This window comes from Capsicum annuum, chromosome 4 (assembly GCF_002878395.1).
Source record: "Capsicum annuum cultivar UCD-10X-F1 chromosome 4, UCD10Xv1.1, whole genome shotgun sequence".
NCBI lineage: Eukaryota > Viridiplantae > Streptophyta > Magnoliopsida > Solanales > Solanaceae > Capsicum > Capsicum annuum.
Window position 1 is genome coordinate 996,970 of NC_061114.1, and position 13,798 is coordinate 1,010,767.

The 13,798-nt window shown below is 35.0% G+C and overlaps 2 protein-coding genes across 2 annotated transcripts; one reads left to right on the forward strand and one right to left on the reverse strand.

Moving 5' to 3' along the window:
- Nucleotides 1-2,869: 2,869 nt before the first annotated feature.
- On the reverse strand, nucleotides 2,870-10,697 carry LOC107868477 (transmembrane emp24 domain-containing protein p24beta3). Its single transcript, XM_016715174.2, has 4 exons — nucleotides 10,227-10,697; nucleotides 4,530-4,716; nucleotides 4,304-4,411; nucleotides 2,870-3,169 (listed from the first exon to the last, which is right to left on the reverse strand). Exons 1-4 carry the CDS (start codon nucleotides 10,470-10,472, stop codon nucleotides 3,036-3,038), a joined length of 675 nt encoding a protein of 224 aa, XP_016570660.1. The 5' UTR covers nucleotides 10,473-10,697; the 3' UTR covers nucleotides 2,870-3,035.
- Nucleotides 10,698-12,925: 2,228 nt separating this feature from the next.
- LOC107868476 (ATP sulfurylase 1, chloroplastic) lies at nucleotides 12,926-13,771 on the forward strand. The gene is made up of 2 exons (XM_047410489.1): nucleotides 12,926-13,410; nucleotides 13,594-13,771. Exons 1-2 carry the CDS (start codon nucleotides 13,022-13,024, stop codon nucleotides 13,601-13,603), a joined length of 399 nt encoding a protein of 132 aa, XP_047266445.1. The 5' UTR covers nucleotides 12,926-13,021; the 3' UTR covers nucleotides 13,604-13,771.
- The last annotated feature ends 27 nt before the right edge of the window (nucleotides 13,772-13,798 follow it).

Genomic DNA, 13,798 nt, shown 5'->3' on the forward strand with positions numbered 1-13,798 from the left:
TAATTTGAATATATTCTCTTACTAGTGTTATTATTATTGTGATACTATTATTCTTTGTATTTGGATTTGTTACACATTAACTAGGGGTCTTCCAAATAGTAATAAGTTCTACCTATATTATTTACTTCACTTAAGGTGTTTATTATTATTTTCATTTCCTTTTACTTTAATTACCCTTACTATTTTTACTATGAATATCTCTATTTTATAAATCGATCGATGATCTATTAAAAATAATATTTCTATGTGAAATATGAAAATAAAATCATATATTCTCACACTTTTTCTACTCCACTTATAAAAATACAGTACTAGTCATATTTGGTGTTGTGGTTTAATGTCGAGAGACAAAGATCTTTTTATATTTGTATTATAAGGTTAATACTAAAATAAAATATTGGAGGGAGATATTAATTGTGCAATTTAAGAAATAAAATATTTGATCTTTTTGGATTTAATAATAATAACTAAAATATGTCAGCAATGTCGAAAGACAAAGATCTATAGTCGTTTGGACTATGGACAAATTTTTTTGAATTTTTTATTATATTAAAACATAGGATCGATTGAGTTGGTTAAATGTTATTTTTATATAAAAATGTGATATTTTAAGTTGATTATATAATCAAATTATTATGACGATTTGCTATACATGTACTTCCATTTTTTAACGCACATAAATCACATGACGGAATGTGTATTACACTCGTATTAAGGTGCATTTAATATCTTTCCTCAAACGCTAAATTAAATAGTTAAGGTATGAATATCATGAAAGAGAACATTTAAGTGTATTTTAATCCGTTAATTTTTAGACTAATTAAAAAAAAATAAAGTACTTTCCAAGATCCTCTTTTTAAAAAAGTGAATTCAAACTTGTACAAACAAGTGCTCCTATTTATTTTGGAAAAAGTAATTTAATAATAATCTACTAATCATAATAATAATAATTAAAGGAATCATATGCACTTTATCTTTTAGAATGAATGAACCTTTCCCTATTTTAAGACTAGATTCGAATGTGGTCCTAAAATCAAACTTTTCTTCTTCACTATCTAGGAAAGAAGACAAAATGTTTTAAAAATAAAATTGGCCAACCAACCTAGTCAAAGGACATTGAATTTAATTCAACATAATTATTGAATATATATATATATTAAAAGATTGGACATAAAATATAAGCTACTTTACCTATACGTCTGTTACTTTTTTTTTTTTTTCATAAAATACCAAAATCCGAATTACCTAATCGAATCAAAACATTTGGTAATAGGTATTCGGTATGTGGTATGATAGTTGGAAATAAAATTTCAGCATTTTGATATTCGGGATTGGGTTTGGTACAAGATATTAATATCATTTGGTATTTACCATATATCTATGTGTATGTATGTATGTATGTATGTATGTATGTATGTATGTATGTATGTATGTATGTATGTATGTATGTATATATATATATGTGTGTGTCTAACCAACCCAATAGACAATGGTATTAGTAATCCCAAAGAATCTATTGAACCTTGGTAATATATTCGTAAAAAGCAACAAAAAGAATATTACATAGGGTTTCTTATAAATATACTCTTTGAAGTTTAAACATTCATTTGCACATCTCCAACTTTAATATGGTATTACTAAATACCGTACCGAACAGAAAATTAATTTACAGATTATCGAATTACCGAATCGATGTTTATAAGTATGATATGTAGAATTTACGTTCAAATATCGATTACCTAATTACCGAATATGAATTTTGAAAATACTGAACCGTATACAAACGCCCACCCCTACTTTGAACAATCTTTCTTGAATCGGAGTTCTATCAAAAAAAGCTATAAGCTTATCTACCTTTAGTATCTTATCTTTATAAATGGGGTGGAGAATCTATGTATTTTATTATTGGTGTAGAATCTTCAAAAAAGTAGGAACACTTCCGTTTAACGGTCATGAAAGACAGTCTAGTGTACTTAAAGCTCTTGCTATACGCAAGACCCGAAAAAAGGTTGAACCATGAGAATTTAAGTCAATGTATATTGAGTGGATCAAAACTAGAAGCGGTTTCAAATCGGCTCACTCTTCACCGCAGTAGTGAAAGGACAGTTCGGTGCACTAAAGCTCCCGCTATGCTCGAGTTTGGAGAAGGACCGAACCAAAGGATATGTTATACTCAATATTACCTTACATTTTGCCAGAGACTGTTTCCACGACTTGAACTTGTGACCTCCTAATGTGTCACATAAAAAAGCAGTTCCTTCCCATCGCTATAAGTTTGAGTTTTTAAATCGGCTCACTCTTCACCGCAGTAGTGAAAGGGCAATCTGGTGCACTAAAGCTCCCGCTATGCTCAGATTCGGAGAAGGGACAAACCAAAGGATATATTATACGCAGTATTACCTTGCATTTCTATCAGAGGCTGCTTCCACGACTTGAACCTGTGAGTTTGTGACCTCCTAATGTCATATAAAAAAGCAGTTCCAACCCATCGTTATAAGTTTGAGTTTTTAAAAACTTATGATTTTGACAAACGATCCGTGAAAGTGTTATGAAAGGGAAGTCCAACGCACGAAAGCCCCCACTATATGTGGGGTCCGTGGAAGGACCAACCAAAAAGGTCGATTATACACATCCTTATCTTACATTTCCCCTTCAAAATTTGTACTGATGTAATAAGTCAATATATATTGGTCACATACAACAACAACAACAACAAAAAACCCAGTGTATTCCCACCTAATGGGGTCTGGGGAGGGTAAAATATACGCAGTCCATACCGCTACCTCCGAGGAAGTAGAGAGGTTGTTTTCGATAAGACCCCCGGCTCAAGGCAAAGGATAGTAAACAAAGTCGTAATATTGGAAACATGAGAACAATAAATCAATTTCTTTTATTGAGAACTAGATCCAAACTCCAAAGTACATTTAGAATGTACATACAATCATACATCATATTGAGAAACTTAAAATCTGGTAATACAACTAGTCAAGTTCAGCATACGACGAAGCCGGGGAAAGGACATGCAACGTTCGTCATCAGATACGATTATAACCGATGGACTTAGTGAATAAGCTTCGAATGTACATCGCTTGAAGTCCACTTGCTAATATTAGCAGAAGATACTCTGCAACGGTGTAGAATATAACACGGTTCCGTGTGCTCTGATTAGCTGCACCAGAGAACATGCGCGTTAAAAAGAACAGTTCAAATTCTGTCTCGGTAAGACATGTATTTCTATTACTGTGGAAGTCACAAATGTAATCGTTAAAAATATTTCATCAAGGTCAAAGCAAAGAACGATTAGTTTCTTTCCTTCGAGGCTCCAGGATAACAATACAATAACAAATGATTAAACCAAAATAGGCTATTGCTATGGATCCTGTACAGTTAGGGGTCGTTTGGTTGGAAAACAAGTTATCTTGGGATTAGCTATCCCGAGATTAATTATCCCACCCTCAAGGAGGGATAAGAAAAACCCTATAATCCCGAGATGAGTTATCCCATGCATTTTGTCCCAACCAAACATGGGATAAGCTCCTCTTCTAAATTAATCCCGAGATTAGTTATCCTTATCCCACCTACCAAACGACCCCTAACAGGTGGGATGTTCAATACTGATTCTTATAGTACTGTTGGTGGAGTCAATAAGCTAATTCGAAAGATTCATTATCAGAATCGGAGAAATAAACCTTTTAAGTGCTGGGATAAAATTTCAACCCAAGATACATATAACGAAAATATACAAAAAGCGGAAGACTGATTTCCAGCAATTATCAGCATTGTCTAAATACCAGCTCGTTGCTTACTATCTCGATCTACACGAACGAGCAACTCATAATATTCTTTTGTCTTTAACTTAGGTGTCGGGGCCAGCTTGTGGTCATCTCCCTCTACTAGGAAACCCTCGTGACCACTAGCTACTGCCTCGGGTGTAACTCACAATATTCTAATAAACCAAATAGGTTGCTGAAACAAGTGATTGCCACAGATGTTAGTGTCTTGAGAACATGTTACGACTTATCATCAACAAAAGCCATCAGATGTTAGTGTTTTAAGAACATGTTACGACTTATTATCGACAACAGTATTGGCATAAACGTCCTTATCCGGCCAATGGTTGATGTGACCATTTAAGAATTAACCATTATTTAGTCCAAACGTAAAAGAAATAGCTGCCTCTATTGAGAAATATCTCATTAGAAAGCAACACTTCCAATCTAGGTGATAAAGTAGGGACGACTGCTGAAAGGTAAACATTTTTCTACAATGAAGTTCTCTATCGAGGAAGAGATTGAAGACTCACTATGACGATGACGAGAATCACGTGCTTTCAAGTAATTCTGTTCTGCTGTAACTGACTCCAATGCCTCTCTTAGTTCAGCGATTTTGACACTGATGGGGTCCAAATGTTCTGCAAAGAGGAATGGACGAATAGAATATCTAAAGAGGAATGGACGAATAGAATATCTAACATGCGTAACTGATAATCCTAGCCACAGAAGAACGATACTACAGCAAAGAAGACGAACCATCTTTGGCAAGGTCATGTTCATTGGTAATGTGTCCAATATGTATGTAGAACGATACTGTTTCTGGCGATGAATGTGGATTACGAAAACAGAAATTGAACATCCCACTCTTTGGGGCCTTGAATTCAAATTTATCACCTGCTGATCCCTTCATCGTGTGCACGACATTTCCTGCAGGTGATGTCACCTGCATGAGTAAAAAGGCTCAGTAAAAGGAACATATGTTGGCTTGTAATATCTTTTTCTCCAAGTAGCAGTAGAGAGAGCGCAGTCAAAAAGAAAAAAAAATGTACTCTGCGTTCTGTTTGAAAAAAGTACTGTGTGTTCTGTTTATGTAAAATACTCTCATTTCTAGCATATCTCCAACATTTTAATTTCATGACTAAATTGAAGCCATGAATATATGTAACATAAAAGGTGAGTTGGTCAATTCCTTTATGAAGTCCAATAAGTTGTGTTAAGGGGTGTTTGGATTAGTTTTTTCTAAGTGAGACGCTAAAAGCCAAAAGTACGTAGCAACCAACCTTTTGGCTTTTGGCTATTTTTTTTAACTTTTTTTACGCCTAAAGTAAAGTGCTTAAAAGCACCTTGCGTCTTTTGCCAAACACCTCCAATAATAAAAACGTGCTTAAAAGCCAAAAGCACCTAAAAAATAAGTCAATCCAAACACACTTTATTTTTTGATCACTGGAACCTAAGTTACTCGGATTCTTCACTTTCGGTACCGCACCCGTGTCGACACGACATGGGTGTGGGGGTGTGGGATCCGTACCTGATCTGGTCAACTAATTTGGGCACTTTGACCAAGATCGGCAAAGAAAGTCCAGATAGTTTTGATGATTTTGATAATCAAGACAAAAGTTACCATGAAACTGAAGAAAATGCAATACCTTTAATATAGAAATTTTTATGTTACTGCTTTATGTTTAATCTCCTTTAAGGATTCTCCTCCTGATCAATATTTTTTCCCTCAAGTTTTCCACATAATATCTCATAATTAAGGTTTTATAACTGTATTTTTAGATATTTGAAGTAACTTTAGCCGAATCCCCCACACCCACAGCCATACCTGGATCCATATCCCCGAATTTTAAAACTGAGATCATGAAGGATCCGACCTCTAGATCCGCACCCATATCGGACTCTTGCGCCCAAGTTCGAGCAACTTAGATTGGAACCATATCACATTATCAGCCATGCCAAGAAATGGCAATGAGTTAGAAACTGATTTGACACTAAGAGTAAGAGATGTTGAGTTTCCATCAGTTGTCATGAGCACAAAGGACTATCATATTCATTTATGGGCGATAGAATGTTGTTATGCACGACAGGTTGTGAGTTGAGGGTGGATAGAATGTTGTTATGCACCATGAATTGCAAGTGTCATGAGAAATATAATTACTAAATTTAACAATAAAAAAGAAATCTTTTTGCTAAATTTATTTTAATACAACTTCTATAAACTTTTAATTCAAGTATACACATATCCTTATGCTCCAGCAATGAAAATATCTTTATCAAAACAAAGTACACATGCTATACATGGACTTAGAAAACAGAGAAATTCATAGACAAAATTAGAGTTGTAGGTGTGCACATATGCTTTACAAACAGGGGGTACCATGATTGCAATGGAACATGAAAAAATGACCCGCCGCGGTGGGGGAGGTTGGGTGTAATATGATGTTCTAGGAGGATTGAAGTTATCACATCTACCCCACAGCTCCACTGCTGTCCCTACAGCGAGAGAGCACATCCGCTCGAAAAAACCACTTACAAGTAACAAATTATTTTCAAGATTGTTGCCTCTCTATCTATCTTTTATTTGCTTTCATCATTTCTATCATTGTTGCATTATTGGTTTTAGAAGATATATGATATACCTGACTCAGTGCATTGAAGACCTTTCAGGTTTATGAAAGCAGCCTATAGAATCCGTGATGATATGGTAGATTGATTGGGAATGTTGATGGTTGGAAATAATGTTCGCATAAAAGAGCTAATGGGTTTTTTTGTGATGGAAGAGCCAATGGGTTTTAAAATGTGCGGAAGAGGCTATACGAGGCACGAGGTGGAAAGAGGAGAAGAATAAGGATTGTGAAGAAGAATTCAGTAGCTGTATAGTTGGGGCATGTCTTCCGAAGTCACAGGTAGAGGTACAGCCTCCAAAAGAAAAAAGTGAGGTTCATTGAGGATGAAGGAGAGGCACAGTGCTGCAACCTGAATTTTTCTGTAAAGCATGCAACCTGGAACTACACAAAAACACTACTTAAGTGGTACTACTATGTGCAAGATGCCTCAATAGGTATGAGTTCATAATCTCGCTGCTCAGCAATGGATGCTTGAAAGTTTGTTTCAGTGATGCATCTAGGCTGAGTGAGACAAATGCTAAGTCCTATGCTACATCGAATGTGAGGGTCAATCCTAGCTGAGGGCGGTCCCTTCAGAGAGTATCATACAAATAAAATCTAAATGAAGTTAGCTAATCCAAACATTTATTTTATGAATAATGCTTGAGCTTCTCTGGTATCTTGGATCAGATGAGATAGCTCCGTTTGACCAATAGGGACTCAAAAATAGGCAGAAGTTCATAGGTCAGTCCAAGGTCAAGCTTGCAGAAGCAGAGCACATACCTAAGCAATGAGAAATCTGGGAATCGTAGAGTTCGTAGATATAGAATTATAGCTGTCAAATTTATTTAATAGAAAAAAATTTCCACACAAAAAGTATTAGGAGGCTTTAGCGAAGGAAAATCATTCATTGCTCGTCTTTTAATATCGTAGAAGTTGTTCTTTTTTTGAGTAAAGTAAGAAAATGCATTGATAAGGCATCAAGCAGATGCAGTTTATATTACAAAGGATAGCAAAAGTTAATATCTTAGAAGTTAAAATGCAACATATGATTTTTAAGGAGGGGGCTTTTGAGGTTTGTTGTGGTAGGCCACAATGTAGAGTAGTAAAACCGATGCAGCTTTTTGATAAAAGCATCTCGTGTTAGTATTTAGTAGCAGACAAAAACATATAAGATTACTATCAAAATGTCTGAATATTATTTACTAGCAGACGAAGTCCTAGAAAGAAGACTACTGTCGAAATGTCTATTTTCTCAAAGAAATACACACTTTCCTCCATTCTAATGATCTCCATCTTAAACATCATCGTGGGAAGGAGAGAATAAGTTATTTGCTAGCCTTACTGTAAAACTGTAAATCATGATCGTTCCAAGTAAACTTTGACAATAAACACAACAAAAACCTTGAACAAACAAATACTTTTTGTGGAAAAATATTCTCCCCTGCAACTTTCATTCCATATGCCTATAAAAAAAATTCGACTCGAGGAGCTCTCCTTCAGTTTCTTTTGTTCTTATATCAAATCCGAGTAAAAGTGATCTTTGTAGCTACATGTCTGATCAAGAAGAAGAATACGCACATGCAAAGCTAAGGGAACCTCTTTTTCTCACCACTCTAATCTAAAGCGGGTGAAAAAAGCAAATACAAATCTGAAAACAAAGCAAAACTATATGACAAGAAAAGTTTTTTTTATGATCCAATCATAATTGCTCTGGATACTAGTTGTAGGCAAAAGTCAAGGTTGATGTGGTTAAAATAAATAAATTGCACGCAAAATCTTTTGGAGGGCAACATATAAGGATTAGTGTTTGAGGGAGAAGAGGAGCGGGGAAGAAAATGAAGGCTCCTATACACAACATTTAGGGAGGGTAAGTTCGGAGTCCTACAGCGGAGGGTGTAGACTAGCAATATATTATGGGTAAAGAGATGAGGAGGGATCAGTATGAGAGGAAATTTCCATGGAAGGATGAGGAAGTAGCTAGGAATTGTGTTGGTGCCAAGTTCCCAAGCTTTTGATGGTTTCTTATTGCGTTCTTCAAGGAATGTTAAAAGTGTAGTCAAAGATGATATCAAAGAAGATCCACTTTTTCATTTAGAAAAAGGGCACATATGAAAAGATACCTAGTATATCTCTGCCATTATTGCAAAGGGAAGTGCCTCAACTGTCAAATTAGAATTTCATAGCGAAATCTAGTAAGAAGCATCTAGAAGATTCTTGCAAATATGCCTTTTTTAGAATGCCTTCACTAAGGAAAGACCCTTTCTTTCTTATTAGTCAAGCCCGTTAGCTAGACAAATCTGGATCAAACATTAGTTGCAAACAAGTTTGACTCTAGATTTAAATGTGGGGAAGAACCTGAGGGTTGGGAAAGAGAAAGATAGTCACATTGATGGAAATTGTTCGGTATCAACTGGCTGATGTTTGCCACTGTCATAGAGATACTCTTAAGATGGAATTTCAGAAGAACTCTAAGGAGAGGAGAGCATAGGAAGTATTCCATTGACACTATAAGTATGTGTTCGGTATGTAATGTTTTCCTAATTTCTTGTGTTCGATTGATCAAAAAATTTAGAAAATATTTTCTTTAGGAAAATAAGCTCCTTGAAAATAAGGGAAGTGACTTTCCTAATGAAAGTGGCATTGTCTCCTCACCACCAAACCCTAAGACCACTTCTTGCCCTCCCCGAACCCCCACACCCATCCCATCCTCAGTTTTGTTTTAGATATACACAAATACTTCCATGTTAATAGTTTTTACTTGCATACCGAACACAAAAAAATAAGTAAGAAACTACTTGTTTTCCTAGAAAATGTTTTCTAGGAAACTATTCTCCATGGAAAGTATTTCCTTTGTACCAAACACACCCTAAGAGGACAATATGTAACAATGCCAGGCAGTTTTCAAGTAAATTACCAATTAGAAACAACAACAACAACAACAACAACAACAAACCCACTATAATCCCATAAGGTGGGGCCGGGGAGGGTAGTGTGTGTGCAAACCTTACTCTCTACAAGGTAAAGAGGTTGTTTTTGATAGACGCTCGGCTCAATGAAAAGCACTACAAAACAGCTGAAAAAAGAAACATGACAATGCATACTGCAAATGGATAAGTATACCACAAAAGAATATGATAACTGAAGTGCTAGAAACAGTATATAGTAACAGAAATGGAATAAAAGGAAATGCACAAAGTAATACTACGACTACTAGTATGAAAGATTAAGTGAGATAACACTCAACTACCTAACTACTCCTCTACATTAATCCATATCCTCCATAATCTTCTATTTAAGGTCATGTCCTCGGTAAGCTAGAGCTGAGTCAACTACCAATTAGCACAGATGATAATTAGTTAATCTTTTGTCAAACATTACAGTTAAAATGGATCTAGCTACAATCAAACTAAACTAACCTCACAATTTAAACAACCAAGCACAAAGATCAAACATTTATACTTCAAAAATAGTTCATACAGTAAAATCAATGCCGGGATGCTCCGAGTTCCAGAAAATATCATGATCTAGCAACAATCAAACTAAACAAACTAGTAGCTCAATTGATTGACTATGTAAATTTTCACATCTTATAAAAAGACTAAACTAACCTTGAGAAATTTTAATAGTTCAGTTGATTGACTACGTGCACTTTCACTTCCGATTCACATCGTATAAAAAGACTAAACTAACCTCGAGAAATCTTAATAGCTCAGTGTCAAAATCTTAGTAGTTCAGTTGATCGACTACGTGAACTTTCACCTCCGATTCACAACTCATAAAAAGACTAAACTAACCTCACAATACAAACAACCAAGCAAAAACATCAAGGACAAAAAGGTCATACAGTGAAATCAATGCCGGGATGATCCGAGTTCCAGAAAATATCATGATCTACAACAACGAAGTTCCCCGAAATCGTATCGCCTTCATACAACACGTATTCCTGAACACACTCCACGTCATTTACCGTCACCGATAACGCCGAGATTTCTCCGACGAAACTGAATACTAAAATAGCAACCAAACCTAAAACCTTCGAGTACTTAGCTCCAGCTCCGGCGAAGGCGTTGACTTTCATTACGGCGGGCATATTTCCCGGTGGTTCTCGCCGGAGTTATTGGGAATTGTGCCGAGATTTTTTGAGAATTTGGGAAGTGGTAAAGTGGAGGGAAACGTGTATATGAGTGGTGGAGATGGAGTTGACTATCAGCGTATTTATATTGCGACTAAGCTCCATTTGTTATCCTTTAGGGGTTGTTTCGTTGGAAAACAAATTATCCGGAATTACTAATCTCAAAATTAGTTATCTTATGTTATTCTACCTTTACACAAGAATAAGAAAATATTATAATCTCAAAATAATTAATTTTTGGATGAGTTATCTCATATATTTTATCGCAATCAGACATGGTATAGGCTCATCTTCTGAATTAGTTATCATTATCCCTCGTATAAAATGATCCCCTGATTGAAAAATAAGTTATCTCGAATTAGTTATTCCACCCTCAGTCTCTCAGAAATAACCTCTTTATCTCACATTTAACTAGTGGTATGGACTACGTACACCTACCCTCCTCAGACCCCATTTGGTGAGAATATACTAAATATGTTATTATTTTTGCTGTAGTTATTACACCCTTTAAAAGAGGAATAACAAAAATATTATAATCTTGAAATAACTGATCTCAGGATATGTTATTTCATGCCGTTTGTCTAAATCAAACATAAGACAAACTCCTCTTTTAAATTAATCTCGAGAGACCAAACGACTTCTGAATGATATTTTCATACTATAAGATTATTATTATTTTATATAATAAATTCACATTAACAATATAAAATAACATATCGAAATTCTCTTATTTTATAAAATTAGACAAATAAAAAAATAATAATTATTTTTCATATAAAAATCAAGTGAATAAAACGGAGAAAGTATTTGATTTTAAAATAATACAAAAATGGGTCTTGAAATGTGAAGCAAAGCATGGCCTTAAAATTATTTTGGACACGTGGCAATATTAATGTAAATCGCATTCAATGTTTTTGCGATTTACGTGTATTTTGTACATTCTTGCAAAATTACACATTCTAGCAATTTTGTATCACATTTTAAAATGTAAATTTTCTTTAACACTCAATAATATATATTTTTGAAAGAAAATAGAAGTTAATTTAGTTGTTTTCGAAAGTTCTATGTGTACTCTCTTCGTTTCATTTTACGTGGATCTTGTTAACTTCACATATTTCTTAATAAAATCGTTAATATGAATATCGAACGTTAAATAAAAAGACCTTGCAAAACACATATTTATATTAGTCGAGCTTCAATACATATACCAAATAAAAACTAACAATCTAAATGTCACACATCAAGTGAGAAAACATGTCTTGCACAAATTTAAATTTAATTGAGTTCCAATCGTCTCTCGAAAATCGATCACAAGGTGAAAAAACAAAACATAGAAAAGTTTGACTAATTATAAATTATCGAACTTCATTATAGATACGTAGTCTAGTGCCTTTTCTTAAAAAGAGACGCGTCTTGCACTCTGTCCGAAACGAAGGGTTTCCTCTATATTTAGTTCAGTTTGAAATTGGGTTCAATAATATCAGAGCAAATACTCGTACAGGGGACACCTGAAAGTATAGAAAGAAAGACGATCATTGACCTTTCTTAACTCCTCTTCATCCTCCTGTAACGGATGATAAGACTCAGTAATAGAAGCCCGTGTGGATTCACCGAGATTGGGAGAGTCTAGGACCGTCTGGTTGAGATCGACTTTGCGTGCATTCTCAAGATTGGGAGAGTCTGGGATCGTTTGATTGAGATCGACTTCAAAATTTACAGGAAAATTATTTTTAAATAAATCAGTTAAACTGAAGCCCCTTCCTCCAGCACCCTCACCCGCCTCTGAGCCAGAGGCCCCGAAGGAGCTAAAGACACAAGTGAGAAATTTGCAATGTAATTGAACTTCAATATGAATATCAAAATATCGAGTAAAAACAACCAATACAAATACTAAACACCAAATAAACAAATCTTTCAATACACATATTTAGATTAATCGAACTCCAATACAAGTATCACATAAAAAAAATCCATCGACATAAACATCACACACCAAGCAAGAAAGACTCACCTCGCATAAACTTAAATTTAATCGAGCTCCAATATGACTTTCGAAAAACCAAACACAAAGATAGAAAAATAAAGAGAAAAATGTGTGAAAAATATCTATACTTGATCGAAATTTGTATTTACGCACACCGAACTTTGCAGGGATCCCATGACCCCCTAAACTATTTTTTACCATATTTAACTGACATATATTTGTCTCTTGGATCACTGCGTGTATTTTACGCACATTGAGCACGTATATTTCACGCGTCAACTATGTGGTTCAAGTAGATAAATATATGCCAGTTAAATATGATAAAAAATAATTTAGGGGTTATAAGAACCTATAAAGTTCAAGGTGCCTAATGTAAATTTCGACAAGTACATATATTTACACACATTTTCCACATTTTAACAAAACAAAAACATAAGTTTAACAAATAGCTACACACGTTGTTGTTAATTCTTTATTCTTTTTCATTTTGCTTTCTTTGTTACCTCTCTCAACAGGGTCAATCATGAATTCCGGGTCGACCCGAATCCATTCCGTCTCATTGATCCAACCTGATGGAGGCAAACTCATTGAACTCTTCATTGAAGAATCACAAAGAGAATTGAAGAGAGAAGAAGCAAATAAATTGCCACAAATTAAGGTTAACAAGATTGATATTGAATGGGTACATGTGTTAAGTGAAGGATGGGCAAGTCCATTGAAAGGATTTATGAGAGAAAATGAGTACTTACAGACACTACATTTTAACTGTATACGTATTGATGATGGATCTTTTGTTAACATGTCTGTTCCAATTGTGCTTGCTATTGATGATTTGAAGAAGGATGAGATTGGTGGGGTGACTAGTGTTGCTCTTGTTGATGATGAGAATAACCCCATTGCTATTCTTAGCGAGTAAGTGGAGTTTGTTTTGTTGTTGATGTTGTTTTTTTTGGTTGTTAGTTAATGGTAAAGAATGCACCTTTTCGCGAGTTTCATACCTTAACGATCACTTGTTTTATTTACGTGTCTAAATTATCACTTTTTTGCGAGTTTCATACCTTGGAGTAACTGGTATAGTTGCTGCCATGTGACCAGGAGGTCATGAGTTCAAGCCTCGGAAGCAGTCTCTGGCAGAAATGCAAGGCAAGGCTGCGTACAATACACTCTTGTGGTGGGGACTTTCCCAAGACCCTATGCATAGCGGGAGCTTTAGTGGGGAGACTAGTGTTGCTCTTGTTGATGATGGAAATAATCCCATTGCTATTCTTAGTGAGTAAGTGCAATTTATTTTGTTGTTGAT